At 39.6% G+C, this 13508-nt stretch overlaps 1 protein-coding gene across 4 annotated transcripts in view; it reads left to right on the top strand.

Moving 5' to 3' along the window:
* LOC127654015 (formin-like protein 2) overlaps nucleotides 1–13508 on the top strand; it is a 44975-nt gene that overhangs the window by 21962 nt on the left and 9505 nt on the right. For 2 of the 4 annotated variants that reach the window (XM_052140931.1, XM_052140933.1), the window contains exons 14-22: nucleotides 570–918; nucleotides 4150–4326; nucleotides 7696–7716; nucleotides 7858–7982; nucleotides 9975–10177; nucleotides 10397–10631; nucleotides 12010–12078; nucleotides 12167–12247; nucleotides 12354–12483. In XM_052140931.1, the coding sequence (XP_051996891.1) occupies nucleotides 570–918; nucleotides 4150–4326; nucleotides 7696–7716; nucleotides 7858–7982; nucleotides 9975–10177; nucleotides 10397–10631; nucleotides 12010–12078; nucleotides 12167–12247; nucleotides 12354–12483 (1390 nt within the window). The remainder of the gene's footprint in view (nucleotides 1–569; nucleotides 919–4149; nucleotides 4327–7695; nucleotides 7717–7857; nucleotides 7983–9974; nucleotides 10178–10396; nucleotides 10632–12009; nucleotides 12079–12166; nucleotides 12248–12353; nucleotides 12484–13508) is intronic. The other 2 variants (XM_052140934.1, XM_052140935.1) reach the window with 1 other exon arrangement.

Genomic DNA, 13508 nt, shown 5'->3' with positions numbered 1-13508 from the left:
AACACACACATCTGTGAGGGCACCATTAATGCAGACAGATGGGTACAAATTGGAGCAGCATATACTGCCATCCAGCACCGTCTTTTTTCTGGGACGTCCTGGAATTTTCAGTAGGACAACTTCAAACCACATACTGGCCTAATAAGCTGAGAGTGCAGGTGCTAGATTGGCCTGACCATCTCCAGTTGGGAACGTGTGGCGCATTATGAAGCACACCATATGGCAACGAAGACCTTGTACAGTTGTTCAGCTGAAGACCTGAATAATGGATGAATGGGGGAAAATTCCACTTTCTAAACTTTTTTTAAAGCGTGTTTCAATCATCTGATTTGAAATGACTGTACATTTAAAATAAGACAAAACCTTTCACAAGGAAAAACATCATATTATGTTTAGTTGTAGTGCTTTCAATATAGCAAAGGGTGAATATAATTTAGAGTCAGATGGTTATGTAATAATCACGACAGGCTCATCATTGTTAACAATTCACAATTAGACTAGAATAAAACCATTACAACTTGTGTTTTGATCATATTAACCTGCTTGACTGTTTGTTTTGTGTAATTCAGACTGTGTACCGTGACACCAGCTCGCAGGTTCATACGCTCCGACGGATGGTTCGTGAGAAAGATGAGACCATTCAGAGGCAGTCCACGCTTGAGAAGAAGATTCATGAGCTAGAGCGCCGAGGCAGTCTTCAGATCCAGGTGAGGGGTGAGGGAGACGGGGAAGGAGACGTGTCCCCGCTTCCGTCACCTCCTCAGCCCATGGCTCTTTCTCCCTGCCCTGATGCCATGGCCGGAGCCTGTGCCAGTGCATCATACAGCTCTAGCAGCATTTCCCACACTGGCACCCTTCGGGCAATGGCCACTCCTCCTCCCCCTCCACCACCACCACCACCGATGCCAGGTTCCTCTTGTGAGTATCGCTTTCAATGCATCTGATGGCTCCTGGCAGACATTTAATGGAAGCTTGACGAAAATGATTACTTTTTAAATCTAAAAGTTATTAATCTTATAGGTTTCACGTAGTGTGACTCTCTTAATGTGGTCATGTAGCTTAGTATTTAAAGACCTGGACTTGTAGGTAAAAAACATGCAAGGGTTGGTCCATGATCTGTATTATTTGGCACTTGCATAAAGGGACAGTTCACCCAAAAATGAAAACTCTCTCATCATTTACTTACCTTCATATCATCCTAGATGTGTGTGACTTTCTTTCTTCTGCAGAACTCATGATTTCTATGATTTTTAGAAGAATATTTATGCTCTGTTGGTCCATACAATGCAGGTGAATGGGTGCCAAATATTTTATGCTCCAAAAAGCACATAAAGGCAGCATAAATGTAATCCTTACAACTCCAATGTTTAATCCATGTTTTCTTAAGTGATGTGATAAGTGTAGGTGAGAAATAGATAACTATTTAATCACATCCAATAAATATTTGCTAGAAATTCTTCTCCCCGACCACTAGGGAGGTGATATGCATGAAGAATGTGAATCACCAAAACACAAGAAGAAGAATGTTAAAGTTAATGTGGAGGTTGATTGAGCAGGCAGGTGAATTTAGAGTAAAAACTTAAATGGTAACTAAACCCTAAACCAACTTTTTTTAGTTAATGATCTGTAAGAATGGGGCTTCAATAGTACTGGTCATTGATTCAAGTAATTTTTTTGACATCTGTGTATAAAGTGTTTTAATTCTACAATATATGGTGTAAAAACGTCTGAGTGCTGCCCTCTTCAGGTTGAACGGTGGCTACTGCAGTTGAATTTTCCTATTGGCTGTTTGCGGTAGTTCGTGACGTAAGCAGTGAGAGCTGACGTAAGCAGGTTCCAGCTCACCACGCCCTTGGTACGAGCTAGACACTGGCCCCATTCTCCCTTGCGCGGCTGCTTCGCTAGCATCGTCGGATGCTTATCGCGATGCGGGAGTTAAAACCGCAGTTTGAGCCAGCGGCTCGAATTGATATGGCTCCGGCCCTGTGTCCACAGACAATTCACCCTCCTCCACTTCAGGTGAAGGTGGGGGAGAAAAGTCCTCGACTTCAAAAGACCGCTCCGTGGCAAAGCTACTTGCGTCACTCCAGTCACTCTCCATTTTAGAGTCTGACAGCAGCTGTCAATTAATCCGGCACTACGGGTCTCAGGTGCACGCCCCGCTCAGCCCGCCCTCGGTTCGTCCCCTCTATCCCCGCTGGGGTCTGCCCACTTTTCCAGCATTTTTCAAATATTGCTAGTGGGTGGAGTCAGACTCTGAGCAGGGGTTTAGTTACCCTTTAAATATTGATCTGTTTCTCACCCACACCTATCATATCACTTCTGAAGATATGAATTAAACCACTGGAGTCGAATGGATTACTTTTATGATAACCATTGTATGGACCAAAAAAGCTGAGAAATGTTTCTAAAAATCTTCAATTCAAATGAGGAGATAGTTCACCCAAAAATAACAATTAACCATTTAAGTGGGCCTGTCCCTTTAAAAAGTGTACTATAGCATAGGGATGCAATGAAGTTTGAAAAATGAAGAAAAATATTTGTCTGAAAAAGCCATTTATGTTTTATGGAGGGGAGATAGTAAATGGATGATATATTGATGGTAGCAATACTTGAGTTATGCAATATTTAAAAAAATATTATCAAATATAATTAGTATTTTGAATTTCGTGGGTTTTCCAAACAAAGACATTGAAAGAATCGGTTTTGGTTTTGTTTTTGTTTTTGTTTAATTTGGGTGCCTCACTAAGAAAAACACAATGTCCTGAGCAGGCACAACTTGATAAAAGCTTTCTCTTCCATGTAAATTGTGAAAGGTGACTAGCGAAACAACATTTTGTCAGTCGCTCAGTTTCTATTTCTGTGGCGTTACTCTGTGAAATTTAATTGGTACAAAATCCATACGTTTAAGGGGTCATGACATGCCTTTTTTTATTATTTAAAAATGTTCCTTAAAGATTTTTGCACACAAAAGTATCATTTTCTTCTACACATTTCATTTGTTGCTGCTTCCCCTTTAAGACTTGACAGTAAACGCCCACTGTTCTGATTGGCTCTCTGCTTTTGACTGACCTGCTATCTCACTGCCTCTCACTGCTTCTGGGCGGGGCTATGGAAGGGAAAAGCTAAAGTAGGCGTTGATGTGTTGTTTTGGAGGCGGTCAGTTGCAAATGTGTACCACAGTGTGACATCACAATATGGAGGAAGTAGAGAACGAGTCATTTTGGTAGCTTGATTTCAACAAATGCTACAAATGAGTGATCAGGGAAAATGTTCTAAACATCAAGGAAAATTGTATTCCTCATGTCATGACCTCCTTAAACTTCAAGTAGGTTTTGATTGGCTGTGATTGATAAATTACCATTATTTGGCCGTTCTGGTTTAGACCTGCTGTTTAGTTGCTTTGCATAAAAGAGACAACACCCAAAAATTAAATGATCTGCCATTATTTACTTACCTACAGGTCAATCTATACCTGTATGACTTTCCTATTCAGAACATACAATTCTGTGCCATACAAAGACAGATAATGACTTGCTTTAAAGCTTAATAAGTACCCAAAAATATCATAATAGTCCATGCGGCTCATGCATCATACAGTACGTTTAGGGAAATAGAAGGGAAATAGAATCATTTTTCAGTTCAGTCATGACATCTGTCACGCTCATAAGAGCTATGAGAGACGCTCGTTCACATTGGCTTGCGTGTTCATGTGAGAACTTGGCACTTCTTTTGGAGAGCTTGCATTTTTAATTTAAAACAAATGTTGTACATGTTAACATTAGATTATGCGTACATGAACTAACTATGAACAATTGCATTTTCTTACTTGTAACATTTAACCAAGATTAATTATGCAGTAATAAAATAGAGTTTTCTGTTTCATGATACTAATAAACTAATGGGAACAAACAGAAGCTCATTGTAAAGTGTTAATGGCAAGTTCTTGTGTCCCGATCAGCCGACTGAGATATTCATTACATTTGTTTTCCTTTAGTGTTCCATATAAGAGAAAATGTCATAAGGGCTTGAAACGACATGAGTATGACAGAATTTTCCTTTATGGATGATGAATACAGAAGTGCCAAACATGTTGTCTTCAATGAACGGTTGAATTATTTTTGGCCTTTCATCTCTCCTCTCCTCCAGTTCCTAACGGATCTTCAGCAGCCCTCGCACCTCCGCCTCCTCCTCCACCTCCCCCTCCACCTCCACCCCCTCCTGGACATTCATTCGAGATCTCTGCTCCCTTACCCCCACCTCCTTGTGCTCCTCCCCTCCCAGGCAGCGGCACGCCCACTGTTATATTCAACTCTGGTTTGACAGGTATGTTGTGTGTGTGCGTGCGCGTGCGTCATTGGCTACTAACACACTGCAAAGTGTTGGGAGTGACAACCACATGTAAATGCAGTTTCAGTATAAATTAAGCTCAATCAACCACAAACAGGCACTTACAATGAAAGTACATGGGGCTAGTCTATAAAAATGAAAATGCACATTATTTTAAATGTATAGAAACAAGACATAAACATTATGTGTTAGCATGATTTTAGTGTGCCAAAATAGCTTACTAACCTTTTCTTGTTAAAGTTATTTCACGGTAAACGCTATAATATTTTAAAGGCTGTAATGTTGGTTAGTCCCTGACTATATCACTAAAATTATGTTGACTCTTATAATATTTACAGTAAATCACGTTGCTGATCTTTTGATACTATGTGTATTTAGCATTTATGGACTGGCCCCATTTGCTTCCATTTTTGCTTTTTGAAATTAACGAGGGAGTTAAAATTATTTTCTTTGGGAATCCACATCGGTTTCCCTTAACTTGTATTGAACCCGGAACATTCCTTCTAACCTGTTTTTACAATTTTGGAGAAAAGAAATATTAGCTACCAGTTCAGTTTGGTTCAGAATACACTCTGCACACTTTGGGCTCTATTTTCATGCACATTTTCATGTCTTATCCAATTTTTGTAAGAACGCTAATTCTAAGCGTAATTTGGTGGGTAACAAGTGGGTGTAGGTGGGAGTGTTTGCGATAGCTGTGTGTATGCACACAAACTGTGGGTGTATTATATAATAATAAAGTGGCGCAAAGTGCGTTTTGCTATTTGTTTGAGAGATTGGTCGTTGCACTAAGACGTTTAAGACCACATATTCTGTATTCTCGGCGCAAAGTCTAAAATTAGTTGCTGAATTTGCGGTTGAGAAATTACACAAGCAGATGATCTCAAAGAGCTATCGGTCAGTTTTTAATTTGATTCTAGCCATGATGTGTGTGTCAGTAGATCAGTGTGATTAATTATACTTGAAGTGCTGTGAAAAAGTATTTACCCCCTTCCTGGTTTCATCTATTTTTGTGTAGCGTTCATACTAAATAGTTTTAGATCTTCAAACGAGAAATAATATAAAACGTAAGCAACCTGAGTAAATACAAAATACAGTTTTCAAATCTATATATATATATGATTATTATTATTTTTTTTTTTAACAAACAAGTTATCCAACACTTATTTCACTCATATGAAAAACGAACTGCCCCCTTTGACTTAATAACTGGTTGTGCCACCTTTAGCAGCAACAACTGCAACCAAACGATTCCTATAACTGGAGATCAGTCGTGCACAACGTTGTGGGGGAAGTTTTCCCACTCTTCTTTGCAGAACTGCTTTAGTTCAGCCACATCAGAGGGTTCTCAAGCATGAACTTCCTGTTTAAGATCCTGAACAGCATCTCAATCAGGTTAAAGTCAGGACTTTGACTAGGCCACTCCAAAACATTAATTTAGCTTCTTTTGATCCATTCAGAGGTGGACTTACTCCTATGCTGGATCATTGTCTTGCTGCATAATCCAGTTGCTCTTGAGCTTCAACACATGTACTGATGACAGGACGTTCTCCTTTAGGATTTTCTGGTAGAGAGCAGAATTCATGTTTCCCTCCATTAATGCAAGTCACCCTGAAGCAGCAAAGCATCCCGACACCATCACACTGCCAACACCACTGGCGCTTGACCGTCATAACTTATGACGTTCTTTGTGTGTAATTCTGTATTTGATTTACTACAGATGTAACGGGACCCCTGTCTTCCAAACAGTTCCACTTTCGACTCATCAGTCCACAGAACATTCTCCCAAAAGCTTTGAGGATCATCATGGTGTGTTTTGGCAAAATTCAGACGATCTTTAATGTTTTTGGGTTTTCGCCTCGCCACACTTCCATAGATGGCATTTTTGTCCAGTGTCTTTCTGACAGTGGAGTCATGAACAGTGACCTTTATTGATGTGAGAGAGGCCTGCAGTTCCTCAGATGATGTCCTTGGGATTTTTATGACTTCCTGGATGAGTCGTCGCTGTGATCTTGAAGGAATTTTGGAAGGTCGGCCATTTCTGGGAAGGTTCACTACTGTGCCAAGTCTTCTCCATTTGGAGATAATGACTCTCACTGGGGTTCTTTGGAGCCCCAGAAACTTTGAAATAGCTTTGTAACCCTTCCCAGACTGATGTAATTCAATCACTCTCTTTCGGCTTTGGCATATTGTGCTACTGGGTGAGACATTTTAGCCAACTTCATGCTGCTGAAAAAGTTTTATTTAGGTGTTGATGTGATTGAACAGGACTGGCAGTAATCAGGTCTGGTTGTGTCCAGTCCAGCTGAACCCCATTATGAACGCAGTTTCATAGATTTGGGGATTTAGTAACTAAGGGGGCAAATACTTTTTCACACAGGCCCAGTTGGTATTGGATAACTTTTTTGCTTCAATAAACAACGTTATCTTTTAAAAACTGTGTTTTGTGTTTACTCAGATTGCCTTTGTTATATGTTAGATTTTGTTAGAATGTTTTAAGCAATTTAGAGATATACACAAAACAAGAAGAAATCAGGATGGGACAAATACTTTTTCACAGCATTCTTTACCAAATAAATGGTAAATGGTCTGCACTTATATAGCGCCTTTTAACCTTAACGGTATTCAAAGCCCTTTACACTGTGACTCATTCACACACACATTCATAACTTTGGGTTCAGTGTCTTGCCCACGGACACTTCGGCTTGTGGAGTCGTGTGGGCCGGGATTCGAACCACCAATCCTGCGATTAGTGGCCTACAGTCTTGTAAAGCGCCACCTTTTCATGCGTTCATCAGAATAAAAATAATAAAGTCCTTAGAATTTAAGTGCATGTGACCAAATCTATTCACACTTTGTGTGCACTGTATCGCCAACCCACTAACGCCTTCAACTTAGCACATGCTTGCAGAAAAATACCAAAACTTCATGGCCATGCTCACAGACTTTACATGTAAGATGTATCTTATAGTAGAGCGCTTAAGACATAGCAGTCTTAAAATAGGGCCCATTATGCAATTTTGATTAGCGCTACCTGAATTTTTCAGGTGTTAATTTGGTTGTAGAATGTGGTTGTTATTTCCGTAAATAACCAAACGCTGTGTGCACAGAATGGAGTTTAGCGCGTCTATGTGGCCATTATGAATTTGTATGACTTTTTCTTTCTTTTTTCTGACCCAATAATTATTTCCACTCTTCAGCGAAATGTTGATCAATACATAGTGCTTAGAAGCATTTTCTGCCTTTTCTCTCTCTCTTAACTTTTGTGCTTTTATAACCCTATCAATATTGTTTAACACTCTAAACATTTGTTTTATCTTCTCCCTTTCTCTACTGCCCTCAAAGATGGACCAATCAAGCTCTTCTGTAGGTTTCCTGATATTTGTCATGACCTATTATTTACTTTCTGTCATGATCTAGTCATGATTAACACCTTATCCAGTGTTCCTGTATTATTAGTCGTGTAAATGTTTTGGTAGTCACAGGCCTCTTTTCTTACTTTTGCAGCCGTGAAAATTAAAAAGCCAATCAAAACCAAGTTCCGCATGCCAGTGTTCAATTGGGTGGCGCTGAAGCCCAATCAGATCAACGGCACTGTCTTCAATGAAATTGATGATGAGAGGATCCTGGAGGTAATTGTCTACAGCGGAGAACATAGTGTGAAATATGTGATCCATGACACTTCTGCATGTATTACACCGCCATGATCGTCGTCTTCATGATCACGTTCCTGTTTCATTTACTGCTACGTATGAGGAAGATGTCAGATGTTGTTTTTCATTTATTTATTGCTCCATTTTGTTTCAACTGTACATTTTTAGAAGTACATTCTTTAATTGCTGGCTCTAAGATGGTATAAGCAAAGGCAAATGGGATGGGTTAAAAGTGAAAGGGATTCGTGACATCAGCCAAAAAAGATTACAGAGACAATGTAAACCCTAATGTTGTCATTACTGAAAAAAATGACACCATTAAGCTGCGTACACACTGCCAGTGACATCGCGCGAGACCGACACCATCCCATTCATTTTCAATGAGAGCACAGCGACTTCCGGTGACACGAGCTGTCGCAACTGTTGGCGACTAGATGTGGGCGTGTCCAGCGACACGACAAAGTTGAGACAAGTTCAACTTTATTCAAATGAAGAGCGACTTACGGAAGCGACAGCCAATAGGAGAGAAGACGGGAGTGCTCACGTGATCTTTCTCTCTCTCTTGTTTTTAGCGGAAAGTAAAGCGATTTGCTATCAACAGCAATGTAATGACATCCGTGAATGTCATTTATAAACGTTAATAGGCAACCAGTAGTGGGAACGCCCACTAGCGACTTCACCGCCAGCCACTGGCGACCTGCAGCGACAGGTGTGCAAAATTTCATGAACTTTTAAGCATGCCAAGTGCCTCAAAAACACCCAAATATAGGAAGAATGGAATAATAGCAATTAATATGTTGCCATGGCAATAGAATTTAAGAGTATTTAAATGATCAAATATTCCTTTATCAACAGTGTCTTGACATTCTTCTAAAGAATTTTGAAGCACTTCATGTGAACACAAGAGGGCTATTTCAAAGTCTGTTAAAAGTGCCATACTTCCTGCTGCAAGTTGGTGGCGTTTGTTCACCCTCATGTCATCCCAGATGTGTATGACTTTCTTTCTTCTGCTGAACTGGGCATTTGGGCATTTTTCAGCCTCTTTACAGAATTTGCCTACTACATTGAGATTCCCTACTTTTATTGGTCAAGTAGTGACAGCTCACTTTTACTCGACACTGGATTTGACAAAAGGAGTTTTGGCAGATCCCCTTAACGCCAATGTCCCATGAAAAAAGTCCTTCTCCACACCTTTTTTCTTTTACACCAATTCGTGACACTTTTATTCAGTTTGTTTGGGCGCTGGCTACATTTCAGCGCCTTATCTAGTAGTCAGACCACATTCTGCTTATGCCTCTGCCTATCTGGATGATATCATTATATTCAGTAATGATTGGGAGTGGCACATGCAACCTCCGAGGGCTGTTCTGAGGTCGCTGCGATGGGCGGGATTCACGGAAAACCCCAAGAAGTGCACAATTGGATGGGTGGAGTTACGGTATCTGGGTTTCCATTTGGGTCAGGGGCAGGTGCGCACTGCAAAATGATAAGACCGCAGCGATTGTGACCTACCCAAGGCCAAAACGGAGGTGAGAGTGCCTGGGACTGGCTGGCTACTATAGAAGGTTTGTGCCTAATTATTTGGATATCATCAGCCCGCGGACTGATCTCACTAGAAAGGGAGCTCTAGACCCGGTCCAGTTAAAATATTCTTCAAAGAAATCTTAATTTGTGTTCTGAAGAAGAAAGTAATACGCATCTGTAGTAAATCATGAGAACGTTTTGGAGATGCCATTACTCAATTCAATTGAGGACCGTCAACTTATACGGGATTTCAGCGTACAAACATGATTTTGTTTGGTATAATATGCACTGATGATTCGTACACAATAAGAGATATTTAGAAAGTATATAGAGTCGAATTTGATCTCATGTTGATTTTAATGTGATTCATGTTTGGAAAGATAAAAACCCAGCAGTGTTTCAAGAGGTGCTGTGGATTAGAACTTAAATTGGACTTTTGATTTGTAGGATCTGAACGTGGATGAGTTTGAAGAAATGTTTAAGACCAAAGCCCAGGGCCCCGCTGTCGACTTAACGATGCAAAAGCAGAAGGCTCCTCAGAAGGGCCCTAATAAAATGTCACTGCTGGAAGCCAACAGGGCAAAAAACCTCGCCATCACACTCCGCAAGGCAGGGAAAAGTCCGGAAGAGATATGCAAAGCAATCCAGACGTAAGTGCCCACTTTGCTTTTAGGCTTAAGATAAAGATGTACAGTTAACCACAACATATTCTCCCCGAGATGATGTTTACAGCAATACATTAAATAAACAGTATATTACACTGTATCACATATAAAGTAATTTTTTACGACATACGACAAAATAAAGAACCATATTTTAATTAACCAAATTAAGAAATTAGTCTAAATGTTTTTGTCTCCCCCCCTCAGGTTTGACCTGCGTACGATGCCAGTAGATTTTGTGGAGTGTTTGATGCGTTTCATACCAACTGAGGGTGAAGTAAAGATGCTCCGCCAGTATGAGCGGGAACGGCGGCCGATGGACGGGCTCACCGATGAAGACCGCTTCATGATGCTCTTCAGCAAGATTGAGAGGCTGCCACAGCGGATGACCATCACGGCCTTCATGGGCAACTTCAGTGACAGCCTGCAGATGCTCACACCGGTTAGATTGTTGTGTTATGGAGTTGAGGAATAGTTGAACAAAAAGATAGCGACATTGAGTAATATAACACTGCTCTGGATATCTTAATCGATTTTAGAATAATGATCTAATTATTTTGACAAACACTGGTTTGGAATAATGGACAGATTTTGCTCTTATGGAAAGAAATTGGTACTTTTGTTCACCAAAGTGGCATTCAACTGATCACGATGTATATTCAGGACATTAATAACTTGAAAAATGACTATTACATGTAGAAAACAAATTCTGAATTTCTTAAAGATTCCTCATCAAAAAATCCTCTGTGTGCAGCGATGACAGCTTTGCAGATCTTTGGCATTGTAGCAGTCAGTTTGTCTAGATACTCCGGTGACCTTTCACCCCACACTTCCTGTAGCACTTGCCATAGATTTGACTGTCTTGTCGGGCACTTCTCACACACCTTACTGTCTAACTGATCCCACAAAAGCTCAATGGGGTTAAGATCCGTAAAACTCTTTTCCAATTATCTGTTGTCCAATGTCTGTGTTTCTTTGCCCACTCGAATCTTTTCTTTTTGTTTTTCTGTTTCAAAAGTGTCTTTTTCTTTGTAATTCTTCCCATAAGGCCTCCTGAGTCTTCTCTTTACTGTTGTACATGAAACTGGTGTTGAGCGGGTAGAATTCAATGAAGCTGTCAGCGGAGGACATGTGAGGCGTCTATTTCTCAAACTAGAAACTCTGATGTACTTATCCTCTTGTTTAGTTGCACATCTGGTCTTCCACATCTCTTTCTGTCCTTGATAGAGACAGTTGTGCTTTATCTTTGAAGACTGTAGTTACACCTTTGGATGAAATCTGCAGTTTTTTGGCAGTTTCAAGCATTTTACAGCCTTCATTCCTCAAATCAATGATTGACTGACGAGTTTCTGGAGAATTTTGCCATTTTTGACCTAATATTGACCGTAAGACATGTCAGTCTGTTGCACACTGTGGCAACTCAAAAACAAACACAAAGATAACGTTAAGCTTCATTTAACAAACCAAATAGATTTCAATTGTGTTTGATATAATGGAAAGTGATTTTCTAGTATCAAATGATCAGTTTATCATGATTTCTCAAGGATGAGGTGTTGGACTGATGCTGCTGTCCAGATTTGATCAAAAATGACTTTTTTTAAATAGTGATGGTGCTGTTATTTTACATCAGTAATGTCCTGATTATACATGGTGATCAGTTGAATGCCAATTTGGTGAATTAAAGTACCAACTTCCTTTCCAAACAGCAAAATCTGTACATTAATCCAAACTTTTGACTGCCAGTGTATGTATGAATTATATGTCTTTAATGCGTTTGCTTATTTTTGTGTATTTATTTTGTTCACATTTTTATTTCACAGCAACTTCATGCCATCATAGCAGCATCTGTATCCATAAAATCATCTCAGAAGTTGAAGAAAATCTTAGAGGTAAGACACTAACATGAATGTCAGAGAGTCTCTCGCCATCTTAGTCTTGTAATTAATCGGATCCTCCCTGTGATTTCTCTCATCTTAGATCATTTTGGCCCTGGGGAACTATATGAACAGCAGTAAGAGAGGAGCAGTTTATGGATTCAAGCTTCAGAGCTTGGATCTGGTAACTTATTTTACATAACTCTGTGAAGCTGCTTTTTAGACCCTTTTTTCCTGATACATTTATTCAGTTTATTCATTTTATAAAATCATAAATGTTATGCCTTCAGCTGTTGGAGACCAAGTCCACAGACAGAAAGCAGACACTGTTGCACTACATAGCCAATGTTGTGAAGGAGAAATATCCTGTTGTTAGTGTTTTCTACAATGAGCTGCACTATATTGAGAAAGCTGCTGCAGGTAAGCATGCTTCTAAGGCTCCATCAATACCTTCCAAACATATTTTGGATATTTGCTGGATGTATTACAGAGGGTAGTTCTATTTGTAAATGCACTCAAATATTGTATTTACATCCCTTTCTTTTTTTCTTCACATTAAAGGGATAGTTCACCCAAAAATGAAAATTCTCTCCTCATTTACTATACTAATATATATATATATATATATATATATATATATATATATATATATATATATATATATATATATATATATATATATTACTATATCCCAGATGTATATGACTCTCTTCACCAGAACACATTTGAAGAAAAATATCTCAGCAGGTCCTTAAAATGCAAGTGGATGGTGATCAAACGTTTGAAGCTCCAAAGATCACAGACAGTCAAAATAAACATCATCCATATGACTCCAGTGGTTAATTGAATGTCTTTTAAAGCACGTGATCGCTTTTGGTGTAAAAAATGTAAAATCCTGTCAGCTTCCAGTCAGCAGTGGTATTGCGTGTGTTTTGCAATCACCTTGGACCGTGTGACATACATTGAAGAGCAGCACTGCTTACAAGTGAGGAGGAGGAACGCTGTACAGAAGCGTTGTTGGTTTTGGTTTAGATCTGTATTTATCTGTTTCTTTACTCACATTGTTGTGTTTGTGTGCTTATCCTGGATGTCTCAACTGAGAAGAGAACGTGCGATTATGTCTGTATCATGTCAACATGAATACATCACAGGAGAGGCCGCTTGAACTCCACCCTCTTGTGAAGCTTACAGGAAGTGATGTATTAAAGCTAAAAGGTACTTAAATGTTGATATTTATTCGCACCAAAAGCAATCGTTTTGCTTTAGAAGACATTAATTTAACCGCTGGTGTCGTATTGATGACATTTATCCTGACTGTCAGTGATTTTCTGAGCTTCAAAAGTGGGTTCGCCATTCACTTGCATTTTAAGGACCTACTGAGCTGAGCTATTTCTCTATTTTTCTTCAAATACGTTCTGGTGAAGAAAGTAAGTCATACACACCTG

This window comes from Xyrauchen texanus, chromosome 13 (genome assembly GCF_025860055.1).
Source record: "Xyrauchen texanus isolate HMW12.3.18 chromosome 13, RBS_HiC_50CHRs, whole genome shotgun sequence".
NCBI lineage: Eukaryota > Metazoa > Chordata > Actinopteri > Cypriniformes > Catostomidae > Xyrauchen > Xyrauchen texanus.
Note: the sequence above shows the minus strand (reverse complement) of the source record. Positions and strands in the feature narration are given on the sequence as shown.